This window comes from Erinaceus europaeus, chromosome 8 (assembly GCF_950295315.1).
Source record: "Erinaceus europaeus chromosome 8, mEriEur2.1, whole genome shotgun sequence".
Classification (NCBI taxonomy): Eukaryota; Metazoa; Chordata; class Mammalia; order Eulipotyphla; family Erinaceidae; genus Erinaceus; species Erinaceus europaeus.
This window is the reverse complement of record NC_080169.1, coordinates 111,467,136-111,492,104: the sequence shown is the minus strand read 5'-3', so window position 1 is coordinate 111,492,104 and position 24,969 is coordinate 111,467,136. Positions and strand designations below refer to the sequence as shown.

Here is a 24,969-nt window from a genome sequence, read left to right as displayed (position 1 = left end):
TGGCTGTATTGCCCCAAAGACAGAATAGCTCACTTGTGGGGAGTGGTAGGGGAACTTATTGCCAGGGTTAAGATAACATTTTGTTCTGCAGCTGGAAGGGAGAAGTGGAAAGGTTATTTGGTTTCTATATTTTTGGCGAGAGAGAGAGAAGGAGAGAGTTTTCTTTTCCTCTTTTAAGGCTTTCTCAGCTTTTTTTTTTTTTACTTTTAAAAAAAAAATATTTTATTTATTCCCTTTTGTTGCCCTTGTTGTTTTATTGTTGTAGTTATTATTGTTGTTGTCGTTGTTGGATAGGACAGAGAAATGGAGAGAGGAGGGGAAGGCAGAGAGGAGAGAAAGATAGACACCTGCAGACCTGCTTCACCGCCTGTGAAGTGACGCCCCTGCAGGTGGGGAGCTGGGGTTCGAACCGGGATCCTTATGCCTGTCCTTGTGCTTTGCGCCACCTGCGCTTAACCCGCTGCGCTACAGCCCGACTCCCAGCTGCTTTTTTTTTTTTTTTTTTTTTTAAGATAGGAGAAGATGAGAAAAAAGATGAGAAAGAGGAGAAGAGAGAAAGAACCAGACATCACTCTGGCACATGTGCTGCCCGGGATTGAACTCGGGACTTCATGCTTGAGAGTCCAAAGCTTTACCACTGTGCCACCTCCCAGACCATATCTCAGCTTTTTCTTTTCTTTTCTTTTCTTTTCTTTTCTTTTCTTCTCTTCTCTTCTTTTCCTTTCCTTTCCTTTCTTTTCTTAGCTTTCAAGCATGAAAAATTTAAATATTTTAAATTTATTTTTATATTTATTTATTTATTTTCCCTTTTGTTGCCCTTTTTTATTGTTGTAGTTATTATTGTTGTTGTTATTGATGTCATCGTTGTTTGATAGGACAGAGAGAAATGGAGAGAGGAGGGGAAGACAGAGAGGGGGAGACAAAGATAGACACCTGCAGACCTGCTCACCGTCTGTGAAGCGACTCCCCTGCAGGTCCGGAGCCGGGGGTATCGAACTAGGATCCTTACACCGGTCCTTGTGCTTTGTGCCACGTGTGCTTAACCCACTGCGCTACCACCCAACTCCCAAAAATTTTTTTAAGAGAGACACCTGCAGCCCTGCATCACCACTTGTGAAACTTTCCCCCTCTGGGTGGAGACTGGGAGCTTGAACCTGGGTCCTTGCTCATAGTAACTTGTGCACTCAACCAAGTGTGCCACCACCTGGCTCCTTTTTCTTCCATACTCTCTCTTTCTCTCTCGCTCTCTCTTTCTGTCTCTATCTTTCCAAGAGCACTGCTCAGCTTTGGCTTATGGTGGTGGTGGGGGGGATTGAACCTGGGCCCACAGAGCCTCAGGCATTAGAGTCTGTTTGCGTAACCATCATACTGTCTATCTCCCCTGCCCTATTTTTTTAAAGTATCATCTCCCAGCCTGAGTCTAACTGTTTGAAGTTTATCTGCCTCCAAGAGCAGACAGCCTTCTGCAAAGTTGTTTTTTTCCTCTTATTAGTCCATGGTGATTTCCAGGGGGAGGAAGAACTCTTTTTCTTTGCTGGGGAATGGGCAGGCCTGGGGCTATGAACCTGCCTTTTGAGAACCAGTCCTGCTCTGTTGGGCAACCTTGACCCTCTATTCTCTGAATGTATACTCCCTGTACCAGCTGCATCTTGGCACCTGGGAGCTGATAAGAAATGCAGATTCTCAGGTCCTGCCCCAGACATTCCATCAGAAACCCTAGTGGGTGAAAGACCCTGCAGTTGGTTATGACAAACAGCCAAATACTACTACTACTACTACTACTACTACTACTACTAAATGGTTCTCGTTGCATGTGAAGAGTTTAAGAATCATTCTGCGGAGTCAGGCGGTAGTGCAGTGGGTTAAGCGCAGGTGGCGCAAAGCGCAAGGACCTGCGAAAGGATCCCGGTTTGAGCCCCCAGATCCCCACCTGCAGGGGATTCGCTTCACAAGTGGTGAAGCAGGTCCGCAGGTGTCTATCTTTCTCCCCCCCCTCTGTCTTCCCTGCCTCTCCCCATTTCTCTCTGTCCTATCCAACAATGATAACAACAATAATAACTATAACAATAAAAGGGCAGCAAAATGGAATAAATAAATAAATACTGAAAAAAAAAAAGAATCATTTTGTAGGTCTGGCAAGGGGTCTGAAGACATGAATTTCTGTGACAGCCTCCCAGATGATGCTGGAATGGGGAATGACACTTTGAGAACCACAGGCACTGAATGCCCCCCACCCAGTCCCTTAACCTCAAAAGGCTGTTGGGCTTCACACTGTTTTCTAGCTTAAACCTTCTTTTTCCCTGCCAGTGTCTAGACTGTGGGGGTGGAAAGGTGGTTAGGAGAGAGAAGAATGAAAGCTCCTGCCACCTTCAACCAAAACAACATGATTATTCTTTTAAGATAGAGGCAGAGAGAGACCACAGTACCGAAGCTTCCTTCAGTGGGGTGGGTGGGGGCTTGGTTCGAACTTGGGTCGTGCAGCACACCATCAAAGTGAGAAGGATGAATACCAGATGATCTTGAGCATAGCTGGAACCTAAGAGGCAAAAACAGTCAGGGAAAACAGGTCAAATGGACTGGATGTGGCGTATTGCATCAAAGCAGAGGATTCTGGGTAAGGAGAGGAAAGCTAGGGGTAGAGGGATCCTGGAGCATGATGGGGGAAAAGGGCGTAAGTTGGGGGTGAGAGTGTTTTGCAGACACCACAGGGCAATTCAAAATTGTACCCTTGTGTCCACAATTGTACTGTGAACCACTGACCCCTCACAAAAGTGGGGGAAAGGGTACATAACCAACAAGTAGATTATAATTAAGAAGAGGGGGCCAGGTGGTGGTGCACTGGGTTAAGCACACAGAGTATAATCAAGAAGAAGTCAGCAAGACAAGTCCCTGTTACTTAGGAAATATGCAGTTGAGACTTAGTTTCTGAACTTTGAGAGACAGATCCAAATACCAAAATGAGGGTACTGGGAGCTGGCTCAGTGGTAGAGCACGTGCCTTGCCTGTGTGAGCCCCTAGGCTTGAGCCCCTATGCTTCATGACAAGACAGGTAACAGCAAATGGAATACCACTGGTGGCCAAGGGGTGCTCTGATCTCTCTGTCTCTGTCTCTCTCTCAGACATAGGAAAAAAAATGCTGGGAAGGGTAGACAGCATAATGGTTTTGCAGAGACTCTCATGCCTGAGGCTTCAAAGTCCAAGGTTCAGTTCCTTGAACTACTATAAACCTGAGCTCTGGAAAAAATAAATAAAACAAAAATGCTGAAAGGGCTGGACTGTTGTGCACCTGGTAGAGCACACAGGTTACCATGCTCCAGAGGACCTGGGTTCAAGTCCCCCACATTTCTGAAGGAAGCTTCAGTGCTGTGGTCTCTCTCGCTGTCTCTTGCCCTCTCTCTCTCTGCTTCTATCTTAAAGAAATAAGCAGTTGTGGTCTGGGAGGTGGTGCAGTGGATAAAGTGTTGAACTTTCTAGTATGAGTTCAATCCCTGGCAGCACATGTGCCAGAGTGATGTCTGGCTCTTTCTCTCTTCCTATTCCTCTCATTAACAAATAAATAAGATAAAAAAAGATTTAAAAAAGCAGTGAAGCAGGACTGCAGGTGTCTCTCTTTTCCTCTGTGTTTCTTCCTTCCTTCTTTTAGTTTGTCTCTGTTCTGTCAAATAATGTATAGGTAAATAAATTAATAATTTTTAGAAAGGCTGAAATCAGGGTAGAGTAAAGCCTGTGAGGTCAAGAAACTGGGAGCAAGCTGGATAATGTGGGAAAGCAAAGTAGGAGCTGTGGGCCACATTTGGCCAGGTTTGAAGTGAGGAACCGAGAAACTGGGGGAAGGGACAGCTTGCCGGAGGGTGGATAGGAGAGAGGCCAAGACCAGGCCTGCAGACACTGCCGGCACAGTGACTTAAAAGAGCCAGGAGCCTTGGGGTTCCCTGCAGAGGGGTTCCCTTTGGGCTGCCTGGCTGATTTGTGTCATTAATAGGAAATTCTGACCTCTGGAGTACCCAGAAGCTCCCCACTCCAGCTAATCTTGAATCTTTCTGAAACGTCAGTCCTTCTCACCTCCTAGAATCTTGGGGGTCGGGGCTGGAGAGAGAAGTGGGAAGTAGAGGTACTGAATCCCTGCCCAAAACACCCCACTAACATTGGAGTGTTTCTCTTAGTCATACTATTTCCTTTTATTTGTTTGGATAGAATGAAATTGAGAGGGAAGGAGAGGTAGAGAGAAGCAGAGAGACAGAGAGAGAGCTCAGCCCCGAGGTTGCCCCAAAAATTGTAGTCTGGAGGGCTCAGGCAGTGAAGGACAACAATTCTTAATTGTATGTGAGTGTGTTTTCTTTTTTAGAAGATTCTACAGTTAGATTTGATGTCAACTCCAGAGGATTTCAGAGAGGCAGTGGCATTTTCTGAGGGGGGGGGGCGGGAGAAACAGTAAGGGAGAAAGACCACAGCATAGAAACCTCCTTCAAAGCCTCCTTCAATGCAGTGGGGGCTGGGCTTGAACCTGGGCTAAGCACACAGCAAAGCAGTGCACTATCCAGGTGAATATTAGTATTTTGCTAGCCTGCAAATGACATTTTGTTGTCTCTGGGATTTCTGTGCTCTGGACTGACTTTTTCAGATAGAGGCAGGGGTGGGGAGAGAAGGAAAGAGAGGGAGAGGGAGAGGGAGAAGGAGAGGGGAAGAGAGAGAGAGATAGGAGACAAGAAACCACAGGAACAAAGCTTTTTTTAATACAGTGAGGGCCAGACTTTAACCTGGGTTTTGTACACATGACAAAGCAGTGCACTCCCAACTGAGCTATTCTGCTGGCTCTGAATGAATTACTTAAAAGAATTTTAAATTATATTTATTTATTTATTTATTGGATAGAGACAGCCAGAAATTGAGAGGGAATGAGAAGGTAGAGAAACTATTAAACAAACAAAGAGACCCCTCACAGAATGGGAGAAGATCTTCACATGCCATACATCAGACAAGAAACTAATCACCAAAATATACAAAGAACTCAGCAAACTTAGCACCAAAAAAGCAAATGACCCCATCCAAAAATGGGCAGAGGATATGAACAAAACATTCACCTCAGAGGAGATCTAAAAGGCTAACAAACATATGAAAAACTGCTCCAGGTCACTGATTGTCAGAGAAATGCAAATTAAGACAACATTGAGATACCACCTCACTCCTGTAAGAATGGCATACATCAAAAAGGACAGCAGCAACAAGTGCTGGAGAGGCTGTGGGGACAGAGGAAGCCTTCTGCACTGCTGGTGGGAATATAAATAGGTCCAGCCTCTGTGGAAAGCTGTCTGGAGAACTCTCACAAGGCTAGACATGGATATTCCATATGATCCAGTAATTCCTCTCCTGGGGTTATACCCTAAGGACTCCATAATACCCAACCAAAAAGAGGTGTGTACTCCTATGTTCATAGCAGCACAATTCATAATAGCTAAAACCTGGAAGCAACCCAGGTGCCCAACAACAGATGAGTGGTTGAGAAAGCTGTGGTATATATACACAATGGAATACTATGCAGCTATGAAGAACAATGAACCCACCTTCTCTGACCCATCTTGGACAGAGCTAGAAGGAATTATGTTAAGTGAGCTAAGTCAGAAAGATAAAGATGAGTATGGGATGATCCCACTCATCAACAGAAGTTGAGAAAGAAGATCTGAAAGGGAAACTAAAAGCAGGATCTGACTAAATTGAAAGTAGGGCACCAAAGTAAAAACCCTGTGGTGAGGGGTAGACAATATGATATTTTAGAGAACTTGACAAAATTCATCGGATTTCTATGGAGAAAATAACAGTTAAGCATGCTGGAAATTTTTTTTAAAGGGATAAATATATGGGTGTGGGTAGATAGATAGCATAATGATTATGAAAGAAAGTCTCATGCCTGAGGCTCTAAAGTCCCAGGTTTAATCCCCCAGAAACACCATAAGCTAGAACTGAGCAGTTCTCTGGTTAAAAATAAATACATAAATGTGTTAATAAATTGTTAAATTTAAAATATAGTACAGGGCTGGTGGGTAGCATAATGTCTCAGGAAAAAAATAATTCATACCTGAGGCTTCAAAGTTCCCAGGTTCAATCCTCAGTATCACCATAACTGAACAAAAAAAAAAAAAAAGAGAAAGAGAGAAAGAGAAAGGAAGAAATCTTACTAAAATATGGCACAAATGACATTTATATTCAAAGCAGAACAGTCTATTGATCAAAATACAATAACTAGTTAAACATTTCTAAATGTGTCAAGTAGCTAATATGCAATAGTCCAGGGTAACAAAACACGAACAGAGAAATCCTATTTACTTGCTGTTATTAAGAAACGATAGTAGAAACACTATGTCCCTCTCTGACGCTGCTTGTTATAATACATTCCAGCTGTTTTAGGGAATTAAACGTTGCACATTACCTCTTTTAACAGAGAAATAAGAGGACACATTTATCTGACGGTGGCAGAGGAATCAGTTTCTCGTGTCAGTCCTGTGGGCTAAATTATGAACAAGAAATTGAAAAGAACTGATTGTATAAGATTTCTACAATAAGCACCTTCTTAAGTGGTAAAAGGAAAGTGCAAAATAATTTGAAACAAACTAAGCTAGTGCAAATATTAGGAATACAAAGAGGGGCTGTGAGAAAGCTCACCCTGCCCTGTGTGAGGTTCATCCCTGAGGCTGTTTGTGGAGCACTGGGGCTCTGGGGGAAACTCCACAGATATGTAGCGGCACTGTGCTTTCTCTCTCTCCTTATCTTTCACTCTGAAATAAAAAGCACAAATAAGCTGGCCCTGGAATAGTGGAATTAAGTACGTGTGAGGTCCTGCTTCCCTGACCCCCTCCCCACCACATACACATACAGTGATGGGGGAGGTGGCTCAGTGGGTAGAGTGCAGGACTTGCACACCTGAGGCTGTAGGTTTGATCAGATCTGTAGGTCAGTATTCATTCTTCACTAGTAAATGTTTAAAGGATATGAGCAAATACTATAAAAGCAAAGAGAAGGGCTAGGGAGACAGCATAATGGTTCTGCAAAAAAGCTTTCGATGCCTGAGGCTTTGAGGTCCCAGGTTCAATCCCCAGCACCACCATAAACCAGAGCTGAGCAGTGTCCTGGCCTCTCTCTGTATCTTTCTCTCAATACTTCTCTTTCATTAAAATAAGTAAAAATGTATTTGATACACACACATATGGATGACAAATGAAGCCAATAATTATTGAGAATATTTTGATTCTGCTATTAATTAAAATATTAATTAAGGGCTGGGGAGATAGCATAGTGGTTCTGCAAAAGACTTTCATACCTGAGGCTCTGAGGCTCCAGGTTCAATCCCCAGCACCACCATAAACCAGGATGAGTAGTGCCCTGATTTAAAAAAAAAAGTATGGGGTCAGGCAGTAGCTCAGCAGGTTAAGCGCACGTGGCGTGAAGCAAGGACCGGAGTAAGAATCCCGTTTCTAGGGCCAGGTGGTTATGCACCTGGTTGAACACACATGTTACAATATACAAGGACCCAAGTTTGAGCCCCCAGTGCCTACCTGCAGGGGGAGGCTTTGTGAGTGGTGAAGCAGGGCTGTAGGTGTCTGTTTCCTTCCCTATCTCCTCTCCCCTCTCAATTTCTGGCTGTCTCTAGCCAATTAATAAAGATAATTTAAAAAGTTAAATAAATGGCTTTCTGGGAGTCAGGCGGTAGCGCAGCAGGTTAAGCACACATGGCATAAAGCTCAAGGACAGGCCTAAGGATCCCGTTTCGAGTCCCTGGCTCCCCACCTGCAGGGGAATCACTTCACAGGCGGTGAAGCAGGTCTGCAGGTGTCTATCTTTCTCTCCCCCTCTCTATCTTCCCCTCCTCTCTCCATTTCTCTCTGTCCCATCCAACAACGACAACACCAATAACAACAACAATAATAACTACAAGCATAAAACAACAAGAGCAACAAAAAGGGAATGAATAAATAAAAGAATCCCATTTTCAGTCCCCAGCTCCTCACCTGCAGGGGAGTCGCTTGACAGGTGGTGAAGCAGGTCTGCAGGTGTCTGTCTTTTTCTCCCCCTCTCTATCTTCCCCATCTCTCTCCATTTCTCTCTGTCCTGTCCAATAATGACGACATCAACAACAACAACAATCAAACAAACAACAAGGACAATAAAAGGGGAAAAAAGAATTAAATAAAATCACAAGTTTCTGTTGTTTTAACCGGTCTGGCTTCACAGGCGGGTAACAGAGACGACCAGAGACACACGGCTGAGCTGAGAACACAGTTTAAACTTTATTCAGGAGCAGGCAAACATGTGCTCTCCTGTCTTTCTGCTCCGCTGCTCCGGCAGAGAGGGACTCCCCAAACTAATCACCACACAGATCTGTCCTGCATCCTTCTCTTCCAGCGGCTGCGGCCAGAACTCTCGAAATCTGTAGGGGTTCCAGGGGCGGGGAGAAGAGGGCCCCGGAAACTAGCTGGGGCCATACCACAATCTCCCAGAAGCGGAGGTGGGGTGGGGGTGTGTGGGGGCTGGAGGCGTGGCGGGTGAGAGACCAAAACCAATGTGAAGCATACAAGTTTCCTTGTAGAAGTAAAATAGTGATAAAAACTCCACGTTAGTGCACTTGTGGAAAAATACAGAGTTCTAGTGTGTCTCTGCAGAGACCTTGTTCCATTCTTCTGTAGTCGCAAACAATATACTTAGGTATTGGCATATATCACCTAGAAGAGTTAAGGCAATGGACGAATTTGGGCGATTAAGCTCTTTGTTAGTGGGTATATCTTTCCCGTTCACTTTGATGTCAGATTGTAAACCAGTGGTTTCTGATTTGTTTTTTAATAAACAAAATCCTAACAGGATGGTTTCTCATCGTTTCTAATAAATTGATTTCAGGAGTCAGAGACATAGCCCACCCAATAGGGCCACATGCTTCACCATGCTTGCTGCTCAAATTTAGGCCCTGGTATCATTATAGGAGGTGACCCAGCACCAGGGGAAGCTCTGTGGTTTCTCTCTGTCTCTGTCTTTCTGCTTGTATCTCTATCTGAATGAAAAATTGGTCTGGGAGTGGTGAGATAGGGTATGAGGGAGGCCCCAATTAAAAAAAAAATTTAGTTTATTTGCCATTCATCACCCTCTTTTTACATATTGATGTATGGTAGTAGAGACCCTATTGAAAGATATATTGCAACGTGTGTGTGTCTGTGTGTAATTTGTGAAAATTACTCATTCCCTCTTCAGTCCTATTGAGTTGATTCATCAGTTTGCTTTTCCTTAAAGTGTGTTTTTAAAAGTATTTTACATATTTATTTATTTTGGATAATGACAGAGGGAAATTGAGAGGGGAGGGGAAATGGGGCCAGGTGGCAGCTTATTTGTTTAACACACATGCTACAGTGCGCAAGGACCCAGGTTCAAGCCCCTGGTCCTCTCCTGCAGGGAGGAATCTTTACAAATGGTGAAGCAGGGCTACAGGTATCTCTCTGTCTCTTTCTCGTTCTATCTCCCCACTCCTCTCAATTTCTGTCTGTCTGTCTAATAATAAATAAAAATAAAAATAAGGGGTGGGGAGACAGAAAGGGAGAAACGCCTCTAGCACTGCTTCACCACTCATGAAGCTTCCCTCTACAAGTGGGGACCGGGGCTTGAACCCCAGCCCTTGGGTATAGTAACATATGCGTTCAACTTGGTGTGACAATGGCCAGCCCCTAGAGTGTACTTTTCAAACTTATTTATTTTAATTTTTTATTAGGGGATTGATTAATAGTTTACAGTAAAAAGTAAATACAGTAGTTGGTACATGTGTAAAATTTCTGTTTTCTGCAAAACACTCTCACCCCCTGCCCAAGTCCTCCTCCACCATCATGCACAGCTCCCCCACCAACCCCAGAGTCCTTTACTTTGGTGCAATACACCAAACCCAGTCCAAGTTCTGCTTTGTGTTTTCCCTTTCTGTTCTTATTTTTCAACGGCTCTCCATGAGTGGGATATGCCATATTCCTCCTTCTCTTTCTTAAGCAAGACAGAGGAAGTATCACAGAATTTGATATTATACCAAAGGACACAGCACTGATCTTCACTGATTTACTTGCCTAGATCCTTTTTTTTTTTTTTTTGCCTCCAGGGTTATTGCTGGGGCTCTGTACCTGTATATAAATCCACTGCTCCTGGAGGCCACTTTTGTTGCCCTTGTTGTTACCCTTGTTGTTGTTATTATTATTGTTGTTGTCATTATTGTTGGATAGTACAGAGAGAAATCGAGAGTGGTGGAGAAAGACAGACACCTGCAGACCTGCTTCACTGTCTGTGAAGCAACCCCCCTGCAGGTGGGGAGCCAGGGGTTCGAACTGGGATCCTTAGGCCTGTCCTTGTGCTTTGCGCTATGTGCGTTTAACCCGCTGCGCTACTGTCTGGTCCCCCCCCATCATTTCCTTTTAGTGTCCATCTGTGATGTAGAAACAGCTGACGGTTGGTATGTTTTCTTCCAGGAAATTGTGCAAATATTCTCATGACGTTCTCTCAGAGCATAATTCCAGAATCCTAAAAACTCATGAGCTATCAGGACTAAACCAGGAGGAGTTGGCTGTGCTCCTCAAGCAAAGTGACCCCTTTTTCCTGCCGGAGGTGAGTTATATGCTTCCTTCATTTCAAAAATCTGGGAAGGGAGTGTGGCCAGCAAGGCCACTCAGGGGTAGAGTGTAGGGTTTGCAAGCCTGTGTTCCTGGGTTCAAGCCCCAGTACTGCCTATGCTAGAGTAATACTTTGGTTCCCTCTCATTAATGACATAGATAAATGTTAATTGACTAATTAATTTTAAAATGTTTTTATTATCTTTATTTATTTATTGGATAAAGACAGACAGAAATCGAGAAGAAGGGGAAGGTACACACAGAGAGAAACATACCTGCAGCACTGCTTCACTATCTGCAAAACTTTCCCCTTGCAGGTGGAGACTGGGGTTTGAACCTGGGTCCTTGGGCATTGTAACATGTGCGCTCAACCAGGAGCACCACCAGCCAGCCAGCCCTTAATTAATTAATTTTAATGAAGGAGAGAGAAAGATAAACCAAAAAAACTGCTCTGCTCTGGCTTATGGTGATGTTGGGGATTGAACCTGGGACCTCAAGAGTTTCAGGCATGAAAATTTTTTGCAGAACCATATGCTATCTCTCCAGCCCAATACTTCTTTTAATCTAATCAAGTGCTTTATTTTATTTCTTTTAAATGAAAGAAGGGCTGGTTCTGCAAAAGCCTTTCATGCCTGAGACTCTTGAGGTCCCAGGTTCAGTCCCCAACACCATCAAGAGTCAAGAGCTGTGCAGTGTTCTGGTCTCTTCTTTCTTTCTTTCTTTCTTTCTTTCTTTCTTTCTTTCTTTCTTTCTTTCTTTCTTTCTCTCTCTCTCTCTTTCCTTCTTTCTTTCTTTCTTTCTTCCTTCCTCTCTCTCTCTCTCCTTCCTTCCTTCCTTCCTTCCAGATCACTTCTCAGCTCTGGTTTATGGTGGTGTGGGGGATTGATCCTAGGACTTGGGAGCCTCTGGCATGAGAGTCTCTTTGCAAAACCATTATGGTATTTACCCCTATCCCATTCGTTGCTCTCTTTCATGAAAAATAAATAAAATTTAAGAAATATGAATGCAAGGGCCAAGCAGTGGCACACCAGGTTAAGCAATCACATTAGAGTGTGCTAAGCCAAAATAAAAGACTCTGGGGTGGGTGGGGGGGTGGGGAGAGTACAGGTCCAAAAAGGATGACAGTCGAGGACCTAGTTGGGGGTTGTATTGTTATATGGAAAACTGAGAGATGTTATGCATGTAAAAACTATTGTATTTACTGTGGAATGTAAAACATTAATTCCCCCAATAAAGAAATTAAAAAAAAAGTGTGCTAAGGCTCGGGTTCAAGTCCCTGGCCCCCTCCTGCAGGAAGAAAGCTTTGCAAGTGGTGAAGCAGTGCAGCAGGTGTCTCTCTATCTCTCTTCTTCTCTGTTGTTCCCTTCTACTCAATTTCTGACTGTTTATACAATACATAAATAAATAAAATTTTTAAAAAATGGGCCAGGGAGGTGACTCAGCTGAATGGGGCAAGCATGAGACCCTGGGTTCATTCCCTATGTTGCATTTAAGAAGTAGAATAAAATAATAAATGAATGTAGTATGAATGGAGTAGTGTTAGTAGCAATATAGGAAGGCACATGATTGGTCTCGAAAGGCCTTGGAAGGTCCCCCAGGAATCAGTCCCACACCAGTCTCCCCACCACAGTCAGATGTGACAGGCCTGGGGACCCTGAGCTGCCACAAACAAACAAAAAAAAATAAGTGACGGCTGACCAATCAGCTGAAATGTGTGAGAGCCGTGGCTGCCTCCAAGAAACATTATTGTGACCCACAACAAACAACAAAGGCTCAGAAACAATAAATATGGGGAGTTTGGTGGTAGCGCAGCTGGTTAAGCTCACGTGGCGCAAAGTGCAAGGACCAGTATAAGGATCCTGGCTCGAGCCCCCAGGCTCCCCACCTGCAGGGAAGTCGCTTCACAGGCGGAGAAGCAGGCCTGCAGATGTCTATCTTTCTCTTCCCCTCCTCTCTCCATCCTATTCAGCAACAACGACAACAATAATAGCTACAACAAAAAAACAAGGGCAACAAAAAGGGAAAATAAATAAATAAATATTTAAAAAAAGAAACAATAAATATGGAATGTTGGCTGAACTGTCATTGATCCTCTTAATGACCCAAAGTCTCTTTGATTAAAAAAAAAGGGGCTCTCCTCTCAAGTTCACTACCACTCATGCTTGAGAGCCTACGTGTGTCTGCACAGACTACCTATCCTTTGCTTTCCTGCCTCCATAAACACTTGACTTGCCAGAGATTGACAGTGTCAGAGTGATTCTTCCTCCCACCTCCCACTGGAATTCAGGAGCTATGGAGAACACCCATCACTGGTTACAACACAGTGGAGAGTCATGGGTCTGTTGGCATAGGGCTAGAAAGAAAAGTAACAGCTGGCGCAGGTGGTGGTCAAAACTTTTGCTGAGAGATCCTAGCAATTTCCTGCCTGCTTGAGATTTTGTGAGACTCTTTGGATCTGTAGGGTGCTCTGTGCAAGGAAATGGGATCTGAAGACATTGTGATAGGACTTCATAATACTGTAGGTTGGGGAGAGGTGGTCCTTCAGAAGAAGTGGGCTTTGAATTGAGGTTCTGGAAGATGACAGTCTATATTGGTTGAAGTTATTGCAATTGCAGACCCTAAAATGTAGTGGTTAAAAAAATAGGATGGGGGAGTCGGGCTGTAGCGCAGCGGGTTAAGCGCAGGTGGTGCAAAGCACAAGGACCGGCATAAGGATCCCGGTTCGAACCCCGGCTCCCCACCTGCAGGGGAGTCGCTTCACAGGCGGTGAAGCAGGTCTGCAGGTGTCTATCTTTCTCTTCTCCTCTCTGTCTTCCCCTCCTCTCCATTTCTCTCTGTCCTATCCAACAACGACAACAACAATAATAACTACAACAATAAAACAACAAGGGCAACAAAAAGGGAATAAATAAATAAAATAAATATAAAAAAAATAGGATGTAATTTTTTTTCTTTTGCTCAAGGGTGAGAGATAAGAAGATAGGGAGACAGAGAAATAGAAAGGGAGAGAGAATGAGAGGCACTGACAACATTGCTCTACTGCTCATGAAGCTTCTGCCCTGCTTGAACCTTTTCTTGCACTTGGTAATGTGTGCGCTCAATTAGGTGTGCCACCACCTGGCCCCCATAGTTTCCTTTTTAGAAGATGTGATTGGGCAGGGTTGAGTGGATTGGGTGGTTCAGAGTTAGAGCACAGGACTGGCATGAATGAGGTCCCAGTTTGGTGCCCCAGCACCATGTGTGCTATAGTGATGCATTGGTCCCCCCCCCACAAATAACAAGGTTCCTGGTTTGAGCCCCCAGCTCCCCACCTGCAGAGGGAAGCAGTGAAGTAGGTCTGCAAGTGTCTATCTTTCTCTCCCCCCTTTGTTTTCCCCTCCCCTCTTGATCTCTCTGTCCTATCCAACAACAGTGACAGCAACAACAGAAATAATAACAGCAACAACAATAAACAAGGGCAACAAAAGGGAAAAAACAGCCTCCAGGAGCAGTGGATTCATAGTACAGGCACTGAGCCCCCAGAAATAACCCTTTAGGGAAAAAAAGAAAAGAAAAAAAGCTTTACACAAAATGTAAATGGGTTGTATAACAATGTACTGCAGCTTCTCCTATTTTATTGGTAGAAACTCATCACATGGTCACACTTAACTGCATGGGAGGCTGGGAAATGTAGTTCCTGACTGGCCAGCTCCTGCCCCACTTAGAAGCCTTTGTTACTAGAAGGTAGAGATAGCAGTGGTTAAGCTCCAGTTTAGTTTCATAACTCCATTCAGGAATGCTGACTTGGATCAGAGGAAGCTGGTTAAATAAAGCACAGTGGTGTCAGCTGGGAGACAGCTCAATTCACAGAGTGTACACTTCATCTACTGGAGGGCTCAGGTTCGAGTCCCTGGCTGCTACATGCAGAGGGGGAAGCTTCACTAGCAGTGGAGTGATGCTGTCCTTCTCTTTCCCTCTCTGACTTTCACTGTCTAAAAATAAAAAGAGAACAATGAAATTATGTAGCTGTGAAGTGTGAAGCCCCAGAGAAAACTTGAGTGCCCTCCCCTACCCTCACCCCCCCCCCCCAACAAAAAAGGAAGAGGCATGAAAACATAATGGAAGACCCAAGCACTTGGTAGCAGACGTGGAGATGACATAAGCCAGGTTGAAGTTCAGGTGCACTTGTCTGTGACAAGAGAGCTGTGGAAAGGTAAGTACTTTTTGACTCTAAGCTCAGTATATTTTCTTGAGGAATTAAGAACTTTACAATAGGAGCTGGGTTTCACAACTGGTGAAGCAGTACTTGTAGTTGTCTCTCTTTCTCTTTTTTTTTTTAATTTACTTATTCCCTTTTGTTGCCCTTTTTTTATTGTTGTAGTTATTATTGTTGTTGGATAGGACAGAGAGAAATGGAGAGAGGAGGGGAAGACAGAGAGGGGGAGAGAAAGACAGACACCTGCAGACCTGCTTCACCGCCTGTGAAGTGACTCCCCTGCAGGTGGGGAGCCGGGGGCTCGAACCGGGATCCTTACACCAGTACTTGCGCTTTGCGCCATGTACTTAACCCACTGCGCTACCGCCCAACTCCCTCTTTCTCTCTTCTTATCTTCCCTTTCACTTCCAATTTCTCTGTCTCTATCCAATAAATGAATTAAAAGAAAGAAAGAGAGAAGGGAAGAAGGAAAGGAAGAAAGAAAGAAAGAAATGAAGAAAGAAAGAAAGAAAGAAAGAAAGAAAGAAAGAAAGGAAGGAAGGAAGGAAAGAAAAAAAGCTTAAAACATAAGGAGGCAATTTTGAGTTGTCTCTTGAGTTGAGAAGAGATTGGAATTGAGGATACTTTCTAAAAGTGTATTCTGAGAGGCAGGGGGAAGAAAAGAAAGTCTCACCTTTCTTCTCCCCATTCCATGCATTTTTTTTTTCCTGATCACTGCTCAGCTCTGGCTTATGATGTTGCAGAGGATGATGCTTTTCAAGCATGAGAATCTCTTTGAATAACCATTATGCTGTCTCTCCCACCCTTCCATGCATCTTTTAAAAAGATATTTATTTATTTTGCCATCATGGTTATCGATGTGGCTTGGTTCTTGCATGATTCCTCTTCTCTTGACAGCCACTTTCTTCTTTTTTTTCTGGAAAGAGAGGAAGACAGAGACAGACAGAGACAGAGATAGATTAAAGCACAGCTCCTCTGAGTGTGAAGATTTCTTATACAGTCACTCTCAAGAGAAAGAGAGGGAGAGAGGAATGAGAAGGAAGAGAGAGATCAGAGCAGTGCTCAGCTCTGGTATATGGTGGTGTGGGGGATTGAACCTGGGACTTCAGGCATGTAAGCCCTTTGCTCTACTGAGCCATCTCCCCAGCCCCCCACATTCTTTTATCTAGGGCAGGAGTGGGGCAACCAGAGCTTTTTTTCCTAACAACATTTAGTGCTCATTTTTAAGTCGGTAATTTCACATGGTCTTTGACCTCATCAGTATCTACAAGGCTCTTGGCAGAACAGCGGTTCCTTGACTCTGATAGGTACTTGTGTGAGTCTCTGTTGATATTTCCAGGAGTCCAGCATTTAATGCCCCTACACAAGGACCCTCTCTTTGCTTTAGTGTGAACTGCTTAGCAGATTAAGACTTGCTGTGACACCTGAGAAGATCTGTTTGTCTGGCCTTGAACTTGGTCAGTTCTTGTGCTCAGTTCCTGTGCTCAGTTCTTCAAAATCACCCAGAACCTTTTTTTTTGTTTGTTTCCAGGGTTCTCTCTGGGGCTTGGTACCTGCACTATGAATCCACTGCTCCTGGAGGCCAACCCCCCTTTCTTTTGTTGTTGCTGCCCTTGTTATTATTATTGTTGTTACTGCTATTGTTGTTGGTTAGGACAGAGAGAAATCAAGAGAGGAGGGGAAGGATGGGGATAGAAAGCTAGACACCTGTAGACCTGCTTCACTGCCTGTGAAGCGACTCCCCTGCAGGTGGGGAGCCAGGGGCTCGAACTGGGATCCTTAAACCAGTCCTTGGGGAGTTGGGCGGTGGCGCAGTGGATTAAGCGCACATGGCACAAAGCAAAAGGACCGGCGCAAGGATCCCAATTTGAGCCCCGGGCTCCCCACCTGCAGGGGAGTCGCTTCACAAGCAGTGAAGCAGGTCAGGTGAAGGACAGGTGTCTGTCCTTCTCTTCCCCTCTTTTATCTTCCTCTTCTTCTCCATTTCTCTCTGTCCTATCCAACAATAATGACATTAATAACCGCAACAGGGAGTCGGGCTGTAGCGCAGTGGGTTAAGCGCAGGTGATGCAAAGCACAAGGACCGGCATAAGGATCCCGGTTTGAACCCCGGCTCCCCACCTGCAGGGGAGTCGCTTCACAGGTGATGAAGTAGGTCTGCAGGTGTCTATCTTTCTCTCCTCCTCTCTGTCTTCCCCTCCTCTCTCCATTTCTCTCTGTCCTATCCAACAACGACAACAACAATAATAAGTACAACAATAAAAAAAAAAACAAGGGCAACAAAAGGGAATAAATAAAATAAAGTAAATATTTAAAAAAAAAAAACCACAACAATGTGAAACAACAAGGGCAACAAAAAGGAAAAATAAATAAATAAATATTTTAAAAAAACCCAGTCCTTACGCTTTGTACCATGTGCGTTTAACCCCCTGCGCTACCACCTGGCCCTTACCATTTTGCTTTTTTAAATTCTTTATTTTATTTATTTTTGGATAGAAACAATTGAGAGAGAAGGGTAAACATAGAGAGAGATACGTGCAGCACTGCTCCACCACTGATGAAGCTTCCCCCCTATAGCTGGGAATTGGGGTTTGAACCTGGGTCCTTGTGCATGGTAACATGTGTGCTCTACTCACCGCCCAACCCCCATTTTGTTTCTCTTAATATGTGCTGGAAATGGAACAACAAATGGATATCTCCCAGACCAATCTTTTGTTATAATTAATTAATTAACTGATTAATTCATTTTATTGCCATCAGGGTTATCACTGGGGGTCAGTGCCTATGAGCTGAATCCACTGTTCCTGATTGCTATTTTTTTCCTTTTATTTGATATAACAGAAATAAGTTGAGGGGACAGGCAGTGGAGCACCTGGCTAAGTGCACATAGTACAAAGTACAAGAAAAGACCTGTGCAAGGATCCAGGTTCGATCCCCTGGTTCCCCACCTGTGTGGGGGGGAAGCTTTATGAGCAGCGAAGCAGGTTGGCAGGTGTCTCTCTTTTTTATTTCCCCCTTCCCTTTCAATTTCTCTTTGTCCTATTCAATAACATAGAAAACATGGCCACCGGGAGCAGTGGAGTCGTAGTGCATGTACTGAGTGAGCCCCAGCAATAACCCTAGAGGCAAAAAAAAAGAAAGAAAAAAATCTTTATGGGGTGCAGAAGGTGGCTTCTATAATATTTAAAAAATTTTAACTATAGTGCTGCTCAGCTCTGGCTTATGGCTGTGCTGGGGATTGAACCTGGGACCTCAGAGCCCCAGGCAGGAAAGTCTTTTGCAGTCTTATGATTTTTCTTCTGGTCCCCTTGTTCTAATTTTTTAGAATGAGAACAAGAGGTAGTGAGAGACAGGATGAGGGTGGGGGCTGGGGAGAGCAAAGCATGGCTCCAGCATCCCGGGATTTGTTGCTATTCTGGGGAGGTGCCAGGGGCCTGGGGGACCTGACCAGATCCTCTCCTGCAGAGCTATTTCCTTCTCTCTCTCCCCCCTCTACTGCAGAGCCACTTCCTCCTCTCTCTCTATATCTCTCTCACTCATTAAAATAAAAAGAGAGGAAGAAAGGAAAGAAGAAACTAGCAGTAACAGCTGAGGAGACAGCATAATGCTTCTGCAAAAGGACTTTCCTGGCTGAGGCTCTGAGGTCCCAGGTTCAGTCCCCAACACAGCTAAGAGCTCTGGTCTCTCTCTGTATCTTTATGTCTGTATCTCTCTTTCATTAAAATAGAAAGAAAACAGCAATAAAGGCTGGGGAGACAAGCACAGTGGTTCTGCAAAAAGTCGGTCATGCCTGAGGTTCCAGTGTGTCAGGTTCAGCCCCCAGCACCACCTTAAGTCAGAGCTGAGCAGCTCTGGTTGGGAGAGAGAGAAAGCAAGCAAGATATCCTATGCAGCAGGAACAAAACCTGCCTCCGTTTAGTGGGGAGCCCTGTACCACTCCTGGAGATGGTGGCACTCCCGTTTTCTCGGCAGTCTCTCTGGCGACCTGGGATTTTCTGCAGACTCCCTTTGGCCCCTTAGTTATGGGAAGGTGTCACCCCCCATTCCCCCAACTATCGTCTCTTGCCGCTGCAGATCTGCAAGACCTACAAGGGTGAGGGCCGGCGCCAGGTGTGTCTTCAGACCCCGCCATGCGAGCGCCTGCACATCTGCGAGCACTTCACGCGGGGCAACTGCGGCTTCCCCAACTGCCTGCGCTCACACAACCTCCTGGAGCGCCGCGTGCTGGCCGTCATGGAGGAGCACGGGCTGAGCACAGACACGGTGCAGAACATCCAGGACATCTGCAACAGCAAGCACGGCCGCCGCAGGCTGCCTGCCACCAGGGGCAGAGGTACCCCCCCCCCCAATCTCACACTTCACACACGCGGGAGGTGAAATGGGGCACTCAACCATTCTCCACACATCACCCCAAGCGGCTCAGAGAGAGAGGACAGAGCTTTCAGGGAGGGTCAGAGGGCTGAGCACACAGGTTACCATGTACAAGGACCCGGGTTCAAGCCCTGGTCTCCACCTGTAGGCAGAAAGCTTCACAAGTGGTGAGGCAGGTCTGCAGGCGTCTTTATTTCTCTCTGTCTCACTTCCTCTCAGTCTCCCTACTCTTTTAATTTCTTTTTTTAAAATCTTTTTAAAATTATCTTTATTTATTGGATAGAGACAGCCAGAAATTGAGAGGGAAGGGGTGATAGAGAAGGTGAGAGACAGAGAGACACCTGCAGCCCTGCTTCACCACTTGCAAAGCTTTCCCACTGCAGATGGGGAGTGGGAGCTTGAACTTGGGTCCTTGTGCATTGTAACATGTGTGCTCAGTGAGGTGTGCCACCACCCGGCCCCTACTCTTTTAATGTCTATCTTTCTGTTTTTAATATTTTAGAAAGAAATAATCTCTTTCTTCTTAAATATTTTATTCATTTATTTGTTTATTATTGATAGAGACGGAGCTTGAGAGGAGCGGGGGAGATAGAGAGGGAAAGAGACAGAGAGAGACACCCGTAGCCCTGCTTCACCATTCATGGGGGCTTGAACATACATCCTTGCACAGTGTAATGTGTGTGCTTAACCAGATGTACCACAAATAATTTTTAATAATGTTTATTAATGTAATGAGAGAGATACTGAGAGAAAGAGACAAAGAGAGACCAGAGCCCTGCTCAGCTCTGACTTCTGTTGGGGCTGGGGATTAAACCTGGGACCAGCCTCATGCAAGAAAGTTTTTGGCAGAACCACTATTTGATGAGAGAAATACAGAGAGAAACAGAGATGGGGGGGCAGGGATGACTCATGTGGCTGAGTGCACTTATTACCCTGCTCATGGACCTGGGTTCAAGCACACAGGCCTCACATGCGGGGGTGAGGGGGATGTTTCATGAGTAGTGAAACAGTGCTACTTCTCTCTCTCTCTCCCTTTCTTTCTCGCCCTCCCCCTCAATTTCTCTGTTTTTATCCAAAATAAATAAATTAATTAAGTAATTAATAAAGACCTTTCCTAACTGCATGGATAATAATTCTTCCATTCTCTCTGGCAAGTGAAACCTTTCCCTCTATGGCTCAGCCTCTGAGCATATGCTCTGCTAAGTCAGCTGGGACATATGGCTACAGGTAGAAGAAGCTTAGGAATGTTGAGCGAGCTTCCCTGTCCCCCCAAAAATATCATCTTTCCTCACAGCAAAGCCATGAAGCAAGACAGGTATGCCTCACTGGATGGGTGAGGAAGCAGAAACTCCAGAATGTCAAGTGACTTCAGTTGCCAGCAACTTTCAATTGTGGGTGAAGGTGACAGGTAGCCATGTGTCAGGTCGGGCATGCATGTTACATTCACAGGGATCCAGGCTCAAGCCCTGGGCCCCACCCACAGGGGGAAGCTTCATGAGCTGTGAAGCAGTGCTGTAGGTGTCTCTGTGTCCAGTTCTCTCTACCTCCTCTCTGTATTTTCTCTCTGTCTTAAGAAAGACAGACAGACAGAAAGAAAGAAAGAAAGAAAGAAAGAAAGAAAGAAAGAAAGAAAGAAAGAAAAGGGCTTTTGGTTAGTTGTGGATTTATTGATATCCTTGGTGGCAAAAAAACCAAAACAGATGAAACCTTGTTTCAGTGGCTTCACACCACTAGGAAGTGGCAGTTCACATGGGCTGACTCCACATATCATGCCTTTTCTCTGAACATGGGATTGTCCTGAGGGATTGTTTGTGGGGATCAGTTCTCAGAAGCAAATGTATTAGAGGTGAGTGGTGGCTTAGGCTGATGTCCTGGCACCACATGGGAGATGCCATGGTATCAGGAGAAGCTCCATTATTATGGTATCTCTGTTTCTATCTTGTCTTTCTCTAGCTGAAGGCAAAAAGCACCCTGGGAGTGGCTCTATGAACACACACACACACACACACACACACACACACACACACACCGGTAAGGAGTTGATTATGTCAGCACTGATTTTTCACTGTTCTCTCTCCTATAGTTCACTCTTCACACCGCAGAGATCCGTCCAGTAAAGAAAGAAGCAAGAGTCGAGACCAACTTTCACAGGGCAAACAGGAATTCCTCTCCACACTCTTGACTCCTCTCGATAGGTCCTGCACACCCAGTCCAGATAAGCTGGACCTTCTGGACAAGGATGAACCAGTGGAGAGGCTCACCCAGAAGCTGGGGTGCCTGGGTAGTCAGGGGCCTCTCTGGGAGCCAGCCTCAGTGCCATCGAAGACACCCGGTGTGGCCCCTGTTGGAGCCGACCCACGACCTTTGAGGCCCCAGGGCCCGGTGACCTGGCTGCAGGACCTAAGCACCAAAGAGAGCTCCTTGCCCCTGAGCCCGGCCACTCGCAGTCCCCCGGGGTCCCCACTCAGGGACTTGTTTGCCAAGGACCTTCTTGTCTATCAGGCAGGTAGCAGGAAAACAGAGTGCTGGCCCCTCCCTCCTTTCAGTAATGATACGGTAGGTGGGGCCCCTGCAAGCCCCCCAGCTTGCACACCCCTCTTTAGAGCACCTAAGGAGGCTCCCTCACCCCGGAGCCCTGGGCTCCCCAGGGCCCCAGGAAGCTCCCCAGATAACGGCCAGGGAGTGGCCTTTGTGAATGGAAAGCACGGGGAGAAGATCATCCTGACCGACAAGTTTGTCCCCCATGCGGCTCATGGCGCCAGGAATGTGGCGAAAGTCACTACCCATGACCAGTACACTGCTGCCTCGGGTACAAGCATGCCCTCGCTGGGGAGAGGGGACGGGCCACACTCTGGGACCAAGGGTTCGAGGACACCAGCCCCTGCGACTCCGGTGACAACCACAGTCCCTGCACCACTGAGCTCTGCACCCAGGTCACCACCTGCCTCCAGCAGCAGAGGTGGGTGCTGGGGGCCTGATCATCAGTACTCTGCCCAAGCCTGCCAGGGACGGGGGAGGACCCAGGCTGTGTCTGCATGGGGCAGAGGGGACCCTGTGTCTGCAGCAGAGTGGCCGTGGCTGGGGTTTCTCTGGGGACTTCTACCATTAAGGGCAGTGGACTAAGGGCTTTATTAGATAGAGGCAGAGAGGAATCGAAAGGGAAGGGGGAGACAGAGAGACGCCAGTAGTACTGCTTCACCACTTGAAGCTTCCCCACCTGCAGAAGGGGGGTTCGGGGCTTGAACCTGGGTCCTTGAACAAGGTGAGGTACACCCCTGGGTACACCCAGGTACAAGGTGTACAAGGGTACACCCCTGCCAGTCCCCTCTTCCCACATATTGAATATTTAAGAGATAAATGTAGAACTAGGGGGCTGGTGCAGTGGATACGGCTCTGGATTCTCTAGTGAGACCTTGAGCTCCATTCCCAGCATTGCATTTGCCAGAGAGATAGAAAGTGAAGGGGGAGATAGAGAGACAGATTTCTGCAGCACTGCTTCACTGCTCATGAAGCTTCTGCCCTGCAGGTGGGGACAGAGGGCTCTGATTCTCATTCTCTCTCTCTCTCTCTCTCTACTTTGCAAGTAAATAAACCCTTTTATTTTCTTGAGAAACAGCTCCAGGGGTCTCACTCAGTGGTAGGGCTCATGTCTTACAGGTCTGAGGCCCCCAGGTTCAATCCCTGACATCTTCTGTCCTGAAAAAAAGATGCCTCACATATCTCACAGGATCCTAATGCTTATGTTTAGAATGTACTCTTTTTCTTAAAAATAAATAAATAAAAATGTCTGCACGGCAAATTCACCACTCTTGGTGGTTTCCCTCTTATTTTGATAGGACAGTGAGAAAATGAAAGGGGAAAGGAGATAGGGAAAGAGAGAGACACCTGTAGCACTGCTTCGCCACGTGTGAAGCTTCCCTCCTGTAGGTGGGGACCAGGGGCTTGAACCTGGGTCCCTGCTCTCTGTAAGGTGTGCACTCAACTGGGTGTATCACCACCTAATCCCTAAAATAATTTTAAATTCATTTACTAATGATTGCATGAGAGAGAACAAGAAGATCACTCTGTCACATGCAACACAGGGGATCAAACTCGGGATCTTAGGCTCACAGTTCAGGTGATCTACCCACTGTGCCAACTCCCACATCAGTGTTTAGGGAGGAGCTGACTGGGTAGTTCTTTTTTTTTTTTTTTTTTTTTAAATATTATCTATTTTTTCTCTTAAAAATTCTGTTCTTTAATTTTACTTGACAGGACAGAGAGAAATTGACAGGGGCGGGGAGATAGGGAGAGAGAAAAATAGACACCTGCAGACCTGCTTTACCACTTGTGAAGCTTCCCCTCTGCAGGTGAGGTATGGGGGATTGAACCTGAATCCTTGCGCATAGTAACCAGTGCTTTTAATCAGGTGTGCCACCACCCGCCCAGTCCTGACTAGGTTCTTGTGAGCAACATGTAACTCAGGACTGTTCCCCACTGCATGCCCAGGTCCTCACATTCGTTCCCAAGGCGAGTGAGAAGATGATTGGGGTTAGACATTTTATATATAATTGGCTTTATTTAAATGAAAGAGAATGGGAGGTAAATACAGAGAAGAAGAGACCTGAGCCCTGCTCGGTTCTGGCCTCTGCTGCTGCTGGGCTCTGAACCTGGGACTTTGGAGCTGGACTGGGTCTGGAAAGTATTTTTTTGCATCAGCATTATGCTCTCTCCACTACCTGGGGTTGCATTTACACTGGTGCTTGTTTGTTTGCTTCACAGATTCCGTCTCTCGTGTGATTGCCTCTCCCGTGACGGATGACCGTGACTCCAAGGACATTTGCTTGAACCACCTGAACAAGAGCTGTCAACTCCGTGAGTAACGCCAGCCCCTTTCTAGAAAGAGATATTACCAGTAGTCACAGAAGTGGTGTTTACTGAACACTTACTGCGGCTCCATCTCTGGTTTTTTTTTTTTTTTTTTTTTTCTGCCTCTAGGGTGATCGCTGGGGTTTGGTGCTGGCACTGTGAGTCCACTGCTCCTGGCGGTCATTACTTTCTACTTTATTGCAAAGGACAGAGAAAGGAGAGAGGAGGGGGAGACAGAGAGGGAAAGAGAAGGAGAGACACATGCAAACCTGTGAAGCATCCCCCCTGCAGGTGGGGAGCTGGGAGCTTGAACCTGTGTCCTTGCTCAAGTCCTTGTGCTTAGCACTATGTGCACTTAACCAGGTGTGCATCTGCCCCTGTATCTCCATCTCTGCTAAGAACCCCCCACACATCTTGAGAGTTCACATGAAAGGGCTGGGAGATAGCTCACCCAGTAGTGCGCACTCCTCCTATACGGGCGACCCTGGGCTTGAGTCCCAGCATCCCATGGGATCGCCACAGATGCCATAGAGGTTGGGGGTGATCCCCAAATGGTGGAGTTGTGCTGTGCTGTCTCTCCTCCCTCAGGCTCTTCCTAGCCCTCTCGCTATGAAAAGAAATAATGAAAAAGATGGACCTAGGAGGCCTCTCCGCAGAGATATTGCTTATGCGTGAGTCCCTGTGTGTATCTGTGCTGCTGTGCAAAGAAAAATAAACCCAACTGGGAAAAGTTACGCATGTACAAACTATTGTATTTACTGTCGACTGTAAAACATTCATTACTCTCCCAATAAAGAAATAAAAAAGAGGGAGTCGGGTGGTAGCTCCGCGGGTTAAGACCGGTGTAAGGATCCTGGTTCGAGCCCCCAGCTCCACACCTGCAGGGGAAGCAGGTCTGCAGGTGTCTGTCTTTCTCTCCCCCTCTGTCTTCCCCCC

At 45.9% G+C, this 24,969-nt stretch overlaps 2 protein-coding genes across 2 annotated transcripts in view; both read left to right on the top strand.

The window, feature by feature from the left end:
• ZC3HAV1 (zinc finger CCCH-type containing, antiviral 1) overlaps positions 1-24,969 on the top strand; it is a 76,722-nt gene that overhangs the window by 23,097 nt on the left and 28,656 nt on the right. Inside the window, exons 2-5 of the mRNA XM_060196655.1 lie at positions 10,479-10,614; positions 18,889-19,147; positions 21,269-22,144; positions 23,947-24,039. Coding sequence (XP_060052638.1) covers positions 10,479-10,614; positions 18,889-19,147; positions 21,269-22,144; positions 23,947-24,039 — 1,364 coding nt within the window. The remainder of the gene's footprint in view (positions 1-10,478; positions 10,615-18,888; positions 19,148-21,268; positions 22,145-23,946; positions 24,040-24,969) is intronic.
• Positions 1-24,969, top strand: part of LOC132539728 (zinc finger CCCH-type antiviral protein 1-like) — a 73,782-nt gene that overhangs the window by 23,009 nt on the left and 25,804 nt on the right. Inside the window, exons 2-6 of the mRNA XM_060195667.1 lie at positions 10,479-10,614; positions 18,889-19,147; positions 21,269-21,691; positions 21,842-21,994; positions 23,947-24,039. Of these exons, the coding sequence (XP_060051650.1) occupies positions 10,479-10,614; positions 18,889-19,147; positions 21,269-21,691; positions 21,842-21,994; positions 23,947-24,039 (1,064 nt within the window). The remainder of the gene's footprint in view (positions 1-10,478; positions 10,615-18,888; positions 19,148-21,268; positions 21,692-21,841; positions 21,995-23,946; positions 24,040-24,969) is intronic.